Here is a 12,528-nt window from a genome sequence, read left to right on the forward strand (position 1 = left end):
CTTGTGCTGGTTGGTTTACTTAACTTTCTTCTAGCAACATAACATACTATGCTGTTGTCCTTCCACTGCATGGGAAGAGCCTAAAATAATAAAAGCATTATGACAGCTCCCGAAGGGTGGCTTTGCCAAGGTCACTGTTCCTATTTTGGCTGGATTTTATGCAAATAGAGATAGGTATGTTAGGTACCTGGCCAAATATTTTATTTAGAAGATGAGTTCCTCAGAAGTGTAAAATCAAACAAAAATGCAACTCATGCCCCCGGTTATGCAAATACAATCAGCTGATGTGTGTTGTTAGCCTGCAGCTGTGGCTGGTCAGCATGTACAGAGCTCTGGAATTAATCTGTGGAGGTTATTGCTGTTTTTTAGCCAGCACACCAAAGTCTTTGAGGGTCACAGTGATCCTGCTGTGAAGGCACAACACAAAGCTACTCAAGCTTTAGCAACTTCTTTTTGCTTGTTTTGTGCAGATTTTTATGTAGTTATGCTGAAAACCTGGAACTGCTGAACAGAGCGAGACTGATAAAGATGGGGGGATGCCTTGAGAGGAGAAAAACAAGCTCTACAGAAGGTTATTAAATATGTGCATTCGGTAATATTTGAGTCCAGGCCTTTAAGGTGCTGGTGGTTTGAATCTCAAAGCATTGGGAAGTGTGTGCTTGTTTGAGTGCTTCCCCTTAGCCACTTCTGGGGAGGAACACTGACCTGGATGGAGACTTACATGAGCTAATAGCCCTGCCTGATGAGACCTTTTGCTCTTTCATTGCTGTTGATGATGTGGTGGGCAGGATAGTGAGGTTATGATGTGGAATGAATTTAAGACAACACTGGATTGAGGGTTTGCCTGTAAAAACAAAATTAGCTCACCTTGCACTGAACTAGACAAGCAATGACGGTGTGAACTATTGTTTTGTTGGCTCTGCCATGCTAGGGGGGATAATCAAGAGGAGGGATTGTACAGGGCTGAGCTTTAGCAGGTATTCCTCATTGGCAGAAACAAAGTCTATTTGGAAGTCTATTTAATGTAGCAACACCAGTTTAGCAATGTGTATATATTGAATTTAATGGAGATGTTTGGAAACCAAAAGAGATTCCTTTTGATGTAAAAGAAGCCTGTACGTATCTGTATGTATGTCCATTTGTATATATATGCACAAATACAGACACATAGGATGGTTTTTGGCTTTTTTGTCTGTGTATAGGCACATACACGCACCTATAGGTAGACTCATGTATATATGCAGATTAAAAACAAACCCTTTTTAGATCAATATGAACAACAACAGCGGTAGATAAGACAAGAAATAATGTTGTAGAACAACATATTTGCTAATTAGAGATAACTCTGCATTTAATTTTTAGGAAAGAACAGTAATCCTCTTGATCAGCACCTTCTGCAGAGTGCCACTTGGAGAGGGAGCTTGTTTGCTGTTCTCTGTGTACAGTAAAACACATGATGATATATAGAATAGATTATATTTAATGTAAAATGTTAGAACCTATGGAAAAAACAAAACTTTGTTTATTAATATTTTTAGTGCTATCAGTGCTCAAAATAGTAGTGAATTAAAACATAAAATGGCAGCTTGAAAAGCCCTGCTTTCTAGTGGTATATTTAATCTTGTTTGCTTGTAACCTGTTTTCTAGTGTGAGAGGTGGCTGCTGGTGGTATTTTGTTGTTGTTGCTTTTGTTGGGTTTATAGCTTTAAAGCTGAAGTTAAATGTATCAGACAATCTGTTCTGCTTTCTGCTACTTCATTATTGCAGTGTCTTCCAGACATGCCTGTCTTGCTTGCATCTGTTGATAGATGAAGGAAGGTCATTTTGACAAAGATCCTGTGAATTAGTCCTAAATAAATTCTAAATGAACGCCTTTGTGCCGATTAATTATATACCATAAAGCATGCATTACAGGTCAGTTTGTCTTAACGTTGTTTGCAATGCTAAACATATTGTAACTTGCTTGTGGCAGCTCTTGAACAAAGGGAGGTACTTGTAATTCTGCTTGTGAGACCATTACTCACCTAACAGCAGGGATAGGTGAGAGATGGCTTCTTGAAAACCACTAGCTTTTGTACCAGAGGAGAAAATTTAGCCCTGGGTAACACTGCGTTCACATACAGCCTATAATTAATGTTGTGGTAGTTAGGTACAGCTGCATTTGGTTGAGCTCTGCAAAGCGTTACTTCTTTTTTCCGGGTCTATGGGGTGGTTTTGGTGAGGAAATCCTGTCACACTGGTAGTGGTGGTGAATATCTATTTCAAGTAGTCAGGTGGATGACACTTTGCTCAGCAGCTAAATAAAGATAGGTTTGGTTTTGTTTAGGGCATCAGTAGGCATGCTGGATCTGATAGATGTTCCTGATTCTCCTCAAGGCAAGGAGCCATTTGTGCTCCTGCACTCGTTTGCGTGACGATTGGCATTTCCACCTTTAAAGATGTTGGAAAGAATATCCGTCCCTTCCTCTGCAGAGTGTTGTCTAACACCTTGTCAAAACAATTAAATACTTGTAAAGCTGTAATAGGTTTGGGTTTTGTTGTTCTGTGATGATCATGTGTACATACTGTTCCTCAACACATGGCTTTGATCTTCTTTCTATAATTAATAGTGACTGAGCTGCCTGGCAGCCCTGGATGACATGGCTAGATTTCAGGTATTTTCATTCAGTGGGGCTAAAATATCCCTGATACCTCATTTAGTTTTCTTTTGAGCTGTATCACTTTGTCGTATCTGTCTTATCCCTCGTAGTTCTAAGCCTTTATGGGTGCTTAGAGAACGTATATCTGGGCTTAGATCACAGCTTATGATTTTTGTTTTTCTATACAGACCAACTGTGAATGGTTATAACAACGTGGTTACATTTGTGTAACCTAACAGACTTCCTGTAAATCTTGAGCATAAATTTGTATCCATTCAAAGTCGTATACAATGGTACCTTCAGTTTCCTTCTTTCTGAGAGAAAGGCAGGAGAAAGGGGAGTGTCATTGCTGCCTTAGGGGTATCTAATGCTTTCGGAAGCGCTGCCTGGTCTGTCTTACTGCTGTGCTGCTACAGTGAACTGATGCTGATTTTAATTTTAATCTGTGTAATAAACTTTTAGGGAATCGATTATCTTTACTTTGGTCACTTGTTTCCCAAGCCTTGCCATATGTTTCATGTCATTTATTTTATTATCATTGCCAGCAGTAAAAACATCTGTATTTCAGTTCAGAAACCAATCTAGTTTTCTTGCGAGTCACTTCAGGTGGCATTTGGTTGTTGCTATGTGTATAGTATTGTTTTGTTGTTCACGTGGACTCAATAGCCTGCCACATGGCAGCCTGTGATAATCCTTCTTGTACATCAGCAACAAGCTTTGCCTTGACGATGTCAGATTGTATCTCTCACTTGCACATAAGGCAAGTATGATTTTGGAACTGTAGGTTTCACTTAATGAAGCATCACATTTTGTATCTTTGCGTGTGTATTGACCTTTAAGCTATTACTGAAGACCTTTACACTTACTTGTATAGCATGTTCAAACTTGCAGTGCTGAAGCAATAAAAATAAACAAATCTAGGAAGCCAGTTGAGGTCCTTCTGGATGGCAGAATCATTCTCTGGCTTATCAGTCATTTCTCCTGTTTTGTGCTGTCAGCAGACGTGCTGAGGGTGCTACATTACCCAGGTCAGTAATGAAGCTGTTGAACAGGACCTGACCCAGTAAAGACCCTTGGGTCAGCATGGACCCCTTCCCTTCATTGCTGGCCTGCAGCCAGTCATTGCATCACTGACCATTGCTCTCTGGGTGTAATAATTCAGCCAGTTTTCCATCCACCTCACTGCCTGCTCTTCCAACATATATGTCAACAGCTTCTCTGTGAGCATCTTAATGGGAGGCAATGTCAAAAGCATTACTGAAATTCAAGTACACGGTACCCACTGCTCTTCAGTTGTTTGCCAAGGCATTAATTTCATTGTAGAAAGTTAGTTTGTAATTGAAGTTGTAAGGCACTTAAGCAATACCATAGACAACTGCAAGCAGCCATAACTCTGTCTTGTATGTTTTAGTGTTCCATAACCAGGTAGCATCATTGCCTCAGTCTGTCTCAGCACCTTCACTCAGAGGGCGGTGAGACCTTGGCACAGCTGCCCAGAGAGCTGTGGGTGCCCCATCCCTGCAGGCACTCAAGGCTGGGTTGGGTGGTGGGTTGGGTGGTGGGTTGGGTGGTGGGTTGGGTGGGCCCTGGACAGCCTGAGCTGGTGGGGAGCAGCCATCCCATGTCAGGGAGCTGAGTACACTGATACACTGAGTATCGCTAACATTCATTTTAAAAATGAGTGCAGCTTTTATGAAATACTCTTTTTTATTCATTGAGAGTAACTGAGGAAGTGCTGCTGGGAAAACCCCAAACTTCTTTAGCTTTAAAATATGTATAAAAGCAATCTAGTTCTTCAGCGAGACTGGAGTTTTGAGTTGCACGTTCACGTAGTGCTACAAGAATATATCATAATGACTGTATAAAAAAGAACTGAAGATTCCATCATTTTTCAGTGCTTTCCTTCTTTTAGGATATTTAGTAATTTTTCAACCTCAGGATCAGCATAGCTTTTCTGCAAAAGGAACTCCTCATGTTTTGGTAAGAACTTACTGTAGAAGTGTTGCAAAGTAAAATGTTCTGAGGTAGAAACTGGTGACTGTCGTTTTTCTGATGGGATGTGCCTACCCCACTGGCATATCGTAGAATCACATAATCATAGAACCACGTATGGCATGGTCCTTGTCCTAGCAAAGTGATCCCTGCTGCAGTGGTGGGCGCTGTGGGGTAGGAAAGCTGCAGTTGGTATCATGTGTGAAATACTGTTTGTTTTAGACCTGCTGCAATATACAGTGAATAGACTGTTGCTAATACCATGTTGCCACTGAGGATAAAATGAGGTTTTCTCGGGGAAAACAACAATATTTAAACTGTTTTTGTTTTATTTACATTTATTTACTTTGTGTTGTATCTACGGCTGGGTTCCAACCCAGCCATTCTATTTTTGTTGGGGATTATTTAGTCAGTAAATCTTAAAAAACAAATAAACATAAAAAAACAGGGCTGGTGACACTGAAAATCACATTGAATTTTAGTGAATGAAATAGCTGGGAGTTACATCTGAGTGGGCAAACTGGTCAACATTCATGTGAAACCTCTGCAATTGCTGAAGAAGAAGCAGCTTTTCTTTCAATATCTCAAGAAGTTACTTCCTAACTCGTTCTGCAGTGTATCATGCTCTGTGGTCAACCTCTTAACCGTGTCAAAGATTTTCCTTGCTGAAATAATTCAGTAGTATTAGGAGTCAATTATTGTTTAATTTTGTTGCGTTCCTATTATACACATTTTTGTGCCATTTAGCCACCCAGTACGACATTGTTTCTGGATTATTAAAAAGGATTGAAACAGAAAATACTATCTCTAAAGTAGGCAACCTAAAGAAGGCAAACATGGATTTACACAGGTACTGATGCATGGTTCAGAAATGGTTCTCTGTCCTGAAAGCTGGATGTCTTAAAACATGTTGTGGTTTAAATCCAGCACAATTCTTAAGGGTTAACCTGCAAATGTTCTCTATGACAAAAGCAGGTATCACTTTCAGCTTGAAGAATAATTTCTAAGACTTCAGACTTCATTATGTAAGCACCTCTGCACTAAAGTATTAGTTTGAGAAAGAAAGGAAAAGTGTGTCCCAAATTCTTCTTGGAGTGCCCCTCACTGTGTCACTTTAATACATTCCTAGTTCTGATTTTCCACTTGATACCTGAAAATTTTCATTTTAATTGGATTTTGATTGTACAGCATAGGATCATAGAATCATAGAATCACAAGGTTGGAAAGGATCTGCAAGACCATCTACTCCAACTGTCCTCCCATCATCGTTGCTACCACAAGCCACTAAACCAGATCTCGTAGTTCCTCATCCAGATGCCTTTTGAACACTGCCAGGGATGGCGACTTCACCACCTCCCTGGGCAGCCATTCCAGTGCCTGACCACTCTCTGAAAGGAAAAGTTTTCCCTTATGGTACAACCTGTGGCCATTTCCTCAGGTCCTGTTTGTTGCCTGGCAGAAGAGGCCAAGCTCCTCCTCATCACAACCTCCCTTCAGGAAGTTGTAAAGTGCAATGCGGTCTCCCCTGAGCCTCCTCTTTTCCAGGCTAAACAAACCCAGCTCCCTGAGCTGTTCCTCATAAGACTTGTGCTCCAGACCCCTCACCAGTTTTGTTGCCCTTCTCTGGACACGTTCCAGGGCCTCAATGTCTTTCTTGTAGTGAGGAGCCCAAAACTGAACACAGTGCTCGAGGTGCAGCCTCACCAGAGCTGAGTACAGGGGGATGATCACCTCTCTGCTCCTGCTGGCCACACTATTTCTTATACAGGCCAGGATGCTGTTGGACTTCTTGGCCACCTGGGCACACAGTCGGCTCATGTTCAGCCCAGCATCAACCAACACCTGCAGGTCCCTTTCCTCTTCACAGTCATCCAGCCACTCGACCCCAAGCCTATAGCGCTGCATGGGGTTATTGTGGCAGGCACTTGGCCTTGTTGAACCTCATCCCATTCACCTCAGCCCAACGATTCAGCCTGTACAGATCCCTCTGAAGGACCTCCCTTCCCTCAGGCAGATGGACACCACCTCCCAACTTTGTATCATAGTCTGCTCATAGGGCCTGAACATCAGTCTAGTGTGCTTGATGTTATTATCACGAATGCTTTGCGATCTGTGTGGAACTAGTCACCATTTTACATCTTGATAATAGGAGGAAAAAAAACCCCTGACCTTAAAATGATACGTGAAATTAAATTTTGAATGCTTGGAAAAGTTGCCTTTGTGTGTATTTGTTCTATTTGCAAGGATCAGCTTTAACAGGAGGTGTAAACTCATACGGTTCCCTTTTCAATCAGATATGTTTTAATGGGTATATTTGAAAATTAATAGTCTTTTTCCAGAAGCAGTGAAGTTTGTGGTTCATGGTTCTGGACAATAAATATTAGAGAAAAAGTCAGGATGAAGGTGTATTTACATGTGCAAATGATGCAGTACCCACTTGAAATTACTGAGAATTAAAATCTAATTGAAGATTGCTGACTCAGTGGAGGAATGTTTTTAATTAAAACGCCTTTTGTTTTTTCCCCCTTTCAGGTATTGCTTTGTTTTTGCTTTGGGATACCTCACTGTGTGCCAAATTACTAGAGTCTATATCTTTGATTATGGACAGTATTCTGCTGATTTTTCTGGGTAAGGAGAAAAAAAAAAGTCTCTCCGTTTTACCTTCCTATGTGATGCTGCACCTTTTTTTGTTTATTTTTCCCTTTACCACCCATGGCAATACGATGAATCCTGAACTGTATCTTACACACACATGTATATGTCTGTAATCTGATGCCACACTGGGAGTTCAATCTGAATGGTTTGAGGGATTTCGCTCTTTTGGGTTTTATGTTAGGTGTTCCAGAAAGGAAAGGCCAAGGAGAGAGGCACCTATGTGTTTAAGTAGTCACACCACCCTTAAAACTGGAAAGCTATGCCTGTGTCTGTTCTCATTTCATATGAGGACCTTAATGTATATTTGGTTGGAGCCATACATGTGTGCAAGTCTGTTTAAAAACAGCAACAATGAAAACATTAAATGCCTCTCAGGAATAGTGGGAATGGCAGTGGTGTTTGTAGTTCAGTATTACTGTACTGTGTAGCAGGGCTGTGTTTGCCTCATCACTTCTCAGTATTCATTGGTAAGAGCCCCAAAACTACCTTGTAGGCTGAAGCCTTTAGCTTTTATGGTTAAGTTCATCCTTCTTGTTCTCATCAGAGGAGATCTAACCAATGCAGACAGCAGAGCCTGGAGGGCATTTCAGCTGACCCACCACTGAGTGTCTACCTTGATGTGAACTGGATCACTTGCCCCTGACTGTCTTGTCTAGATCTCTGCTGATTATAATGAGAGACTGTAACAAAGATATATGCCTACAGTTGCACAAAGCTAGATTTACAGATGTTGAACTGAATTTCACCATTAATAGTGGAATCGTGATCCAAATGCTGTCCTTTACAGATCACTTAAGGGCCAAACTGTACAGCCTTACATCAGCCAAAGCTCTGAGCTCACTCGGGAAGCAGTGTAATTGTATTTCCCTGTTACTGATCTAAAACTATTAATAGTAGCCTGAGCACACCATTGCTCAAATGTGACTGTATTGCTCTGATAGCAGCTGTCTTTGATGTTAGCTCCGATTTCTGCCAGGTCTAAACGTGTCCAGAGATTCATGGTCTCTGCTCTGGATAGAGCTGCTCTGTTCAAACTACCCTTTCATGTTGGGAGCTTGGTGTATGCGTATTGTATTAAATCTCTGGCATAAACTGCATCTGCTCCCTTGAGACCTGAGACAGGAGTTGTTTCCAAAACAGGAGAACTGCATGCTGCAATTCGAGCTGAAAGAGGCTATTTTCTTTCTCTCAGTTTTCTCTACTTCCAGAGAAAGAGGTTGAACTCAAAATTAACAAAGATACCGTAACCAGCTGGTGAATCCCAGCACCAGCAGTTCTTTCTTGGTACCAAAGAAGCTGGCACAACTTCATATAGAATTTAGATATTTCTCATAACCCATCTTGCCCATCTGAAGTGTCCAAGCCCAGAGAATCTGCCAATGAAATCTGACCTCGAGCTGGAGGTGCCGTTGTGATTCTGGCTTCAGTACTAACAGACCCCAGCTGCCTGCAAGCCTTCCACAGCTTCCTTGCCCTTCTGCCAGTACCTACAAGGGAAATGAAAACTGATATGGTGCCACACTGTTCCAGAAAGGGCTCTTCCTCTTTTAGTCTCTAGATTGTTGCTCCTCAGCCACATCTCTGAAGGTACTGGAAGAGCCATTTCAGAAAGAAAAAAGATCAGTATCTGCTATAATAACAATGACACGTGTCAGCCAGAATTACTGTAAGGTCTGTCTGAGCTTCTCCTGGGCTCCATCCCTTGACCAGACAGGATCCATACATTCACATGTTCATTTACAGAAGGAAAACCTGTTCTGTTCAGAATCAGATAGAGTTCTGTGACAGTACCACGCCAGTCTTCAGCTCAGATGCTGAAAAGAGATTGGAGAGATATTCCACAGTGTCCATTCTCATTTAGTTTTTTTCCTTGTTGATCCTCCCCTGTCACTCCAGCCTTGGTAACAGGATTTTGTTGGGCACCGGCAATACAGGGGGATGCTTTTTCCCTGATTGCATTTGAGAACCAAAAATATATCGTGCTTTGAAATAACCTGAAACCTAAAAAAACACCATTTGGCAGGTTGAATCAGCTGGGAAAATACTTGTCAGTATTTTCATCAAGGAGGACTTGATGGCTACGGGGTGATCATTTTTCTCTGTTTGTTTTTGTTATTGTGTCTCCAGCTCACACACTACTAGGAAAACAAGATATTTTTAAGAACTGGTTTCTGAATTCTGGTTACACTCCTGTTATGCTTTTGTCTTCCCTACCCCTGTTGGGGGCTAGAAGTACAGGGATTTACATCAGCTGAAAGCTTTGGGACAGTGGAGATGGAGCCATTTCTTAGTAAGCTTTTCTGTTTTCCCATGCAGTTAAAGCTGAGTTACTTACCCAGTGAAGAATCTCTCCTGGACAGTTTAAGATCCAGTAAGGTGTAGGAAATTCAACACGAACTGAACTCCATTGGAGACAGCATAATTATGCTAGGTTTCAGTTTTATCACTTACGTTTACTTGAAGCACATAATAATTGTAGATGGAAAAATTAAGCATAGAACCAGCTCTTAGTAGAAATAGTGAAAATGCTCTGGGTATCTAAATAAGTAATGCTGCTGTTCAACTTTGGAATCCTTATTGCCCTTGGTTTACTGCTGCTGTAATTCTTAATGGATATAGTTGCTCTTTTTTTTCCTTACTCTTCCCTCTGAAAGAGGAGAAAATAAACAATGCTATCAGAAAGTAAATGTGGAATACTGGCTGTGTTTGTGGGACCTAATGCAGCAATAAAAGGCATGGTTTATCAAGCACTATATCTAAGGAGTATATTATTTTCATAGCTTGAAAACAGTGTATTGTTTTGAGCTCCAAAAACATACCTAGCATTGGAAGTCTTCCACTAGAGAGTCATTAACCTGGCTATTAGTATCACGTTTTCCTTGATATTTATATGTCAAAGAAAATATGGTGTTTTTTTCCCCTAAACTGTTTGTTCTTCCTTCCTCTAACAGCCCAATGATGATAATTACACAGAAGATCACTAGTTTGGCATTCGAGATCCACGATGGTAAGATTTCTTTACTCTGTCTTAAATTCCACCCCCACGTCCCCTCCCCCTTTTTTTTTTAACTTTATTTTTTAATTATTTTTCTTTTTTACTGAAAGCAATTGACATTCTTGTGCTGGGGTACAGATTCGGAGCATTACCCAAATGATTTCCAAATCCAGAGGTTGAGAGCTTGGTGGTAGCAGCACATTGTGATCTTGGTTGCTGAACACCTGTTGTTTTAAACAACATAAATCCTATGTGTGTACAGGCTTTAGTGCTGTTAATTGTTTGTGTTCTGGTAAGCCTAGAGAAGCCCGCAGGCTGTAACGTTCACAGATATGAAAAGCCTGGGAAACACTTCTTCTGTGAATTCTTGAATGAATGAAAAGGGATGAACAACACCAGATATGTCTAGCTGATGTCAAGCTTCAGAGAAAACATATCTAGAAGTATTAGTTTTGCAAGCTGTAATCAGTGAGAGTACAGAATATGCAGATCAGAGGAAACGCCTTATTCTGAAGAAGTAATCCTTCTGTTATCAAAGTTAACTGCTTCCTCCTAACTATTATTTTGCCAAAGGAACGAGCTATTCCAGGTTTGCTGAAATCACGCCCAAGTGTTGGAGCTGTGTTATGGGACAAGCATGGGAGGTGTTTCTGGTGGTCTTGAAACAAATGTTTATTTAGTCAGCTCTATTAACTTTAACTGTGAACTGCACGAGATTGTTTTTATTTACTTCGAATCATAGAATCACAGAATCGCTCAGGTTGGAAAGGACCTTCAAGATCATCGAGTCCAACCACAACCCAAACATACTACCCTAACTAACAACCTGCTGCTGAATCACATCCCTGAGCACCACATCCAAAGGGTTGTTAAATACACTAAGGGATGAGGACTCAGCCACCTCTCTGGGGAACCTATTCCAGTGCTTAACTACCCTTTCTGTAAAGTGTTTCCTGATAACCAACCTAAACTTACCCTGGCACAACTTGAGGCCATTTCCCCTCGTCCTGTCACCAGTGAGAAGAGACCAGCCCTGCTCTCACTGTAAGCACCTTTTAGATACTGGAAAAGTGCAATAAGGTTTCCCCTCAGCCTTCTTTTCCCCAGGCTAAACAGCCCCAGTTCCTTTAGTGTCTCCTTGTAGGGCATATTCTCCCAGCCCTTCACAGGCCTTGTTGCCCTTCTTTGGACCTGCTCCAGCATCTCATTCTTTCTGTATTGAGGTGCCCTTAAATTAATACAGACTATCTGCATTTTCCTAGCAAGTCCAGATTATTTTAGGTCTGAATTTGTTTGAGAAAAGTTAAATTCTGACTATCATTAAATTTATTTCCCTACTGACACCACATCATTGATCCTCTAGAGTCTCTGTCAGCTTGTGGGGATACGGTGGAAAGCTCTCTCTGGTTACATTTGCTGTTATCAGAGTTCTTGAGTCAGATGACCACAGCTGCTAAAAGCACAGTGGCAGCATGATGAGGCCGGTGTAAATTCAGGAGCATCTTTGAGTCTCATCTCAGGAGACGGTTAAAAACAAATGTACAAGGGAGACTGAGGTTGTATTAAATCAATGATTTTTTAAGCATAGACAGCCTGCAAGCGATCTGTCAAGAGGAAACAATGAAAAGAAGCCTGCTGCCAATGGGCTTTTGTTCACTATACAAAGATCCTTGCTTCCACTAGAAAATATTTTAAGAGATGTACAGCTTAAGGAGAAGGTAATGTTGGAAATCACTGTACAGGTCAATTAATGGCACTCTGAGTCTTTAGCCACCTCAGCTTGGCTATACTCATCACCAATTACTTTCTGTGTTTTTGTTTTTTCTTTCTCCTGTCCTTGATTTCTACCAGTACATCTAAGGAAAGGTAATGAAAATGAAAAATCAGAGGTGTTGCTGCATTGGAAGGTCTCAGTAAATTTCAAGGCTCTGGCTGTGGTTGGGTTGGTTTTGTAGTAAAGGCAAGTCTGCACTTGATCTTTTCCTGGCAGCCTATTCACTGTGTTCAGCTGGTTTCAGTATTACATTGGAAGATCCTGGAAGGAATTGGGTGTAAGGGCACTCACTCACAGCGCATAATAAAGAGTCTGTCTGCTCTTAGTGAATATCCTTGATCCCAAATTGAACAGCAGTACTTCTGTAAATAAATAGTTCTGGAACTGTTACAACTCTGTGCACTTACTGTGGACTTTACAACAGGAGAATTCAATTCAAGCTGTATAGGAATCATTTAGGTTTGCTTTGTAAT

At 41.1% G+C, this 12,528-nt stretch overlaps 1 protein-coding gene across 2 annotated transcripts in view; it reads left to right on the forward strand.

The window, feature by feature from the left end:
* MBOAT2 (membrane bound glycerophospholipid O-acyltransferase 2) overlaps positions 1-12,528 on the forward strand; it is an 86,695-nt gene that overhangs the window by 52,022 nt on the left and 22,145 nt on the right. For both annotated transcript variants that reach the window (XM_072332342.1, XM_072332343.1), the window contains 2 exons: positions 7,164-7,259; positions 10,238-10,293. In XM_072332342.1, coding sequence (XP_072188443.1) covers positions 7,164-7,259; positions 10,238-10,293 — 152 coding nt within the window. The remainder of the gene's footprint in view (positions 1-7,163; positions 7,260-10,237; positions 10,294-12,528) is intronic.

The sequence above is a fragment of the Excalfactoria chinensis genome, chromosome 3, assembly GCF_039878825.1.
Source record: "Excalfactoria chinensis isolate bCotChi1 chromosome 3, bCotChi1.hap2, whole genome shotgun sequence".
Classification (NCBI taxonomy): domain Eukaryota; kingdom Metazoa; phylum Chordata; class Aves; order Galliformes; family Phasianidae; genus Excalfactoria; species Excalfactoria chinensis.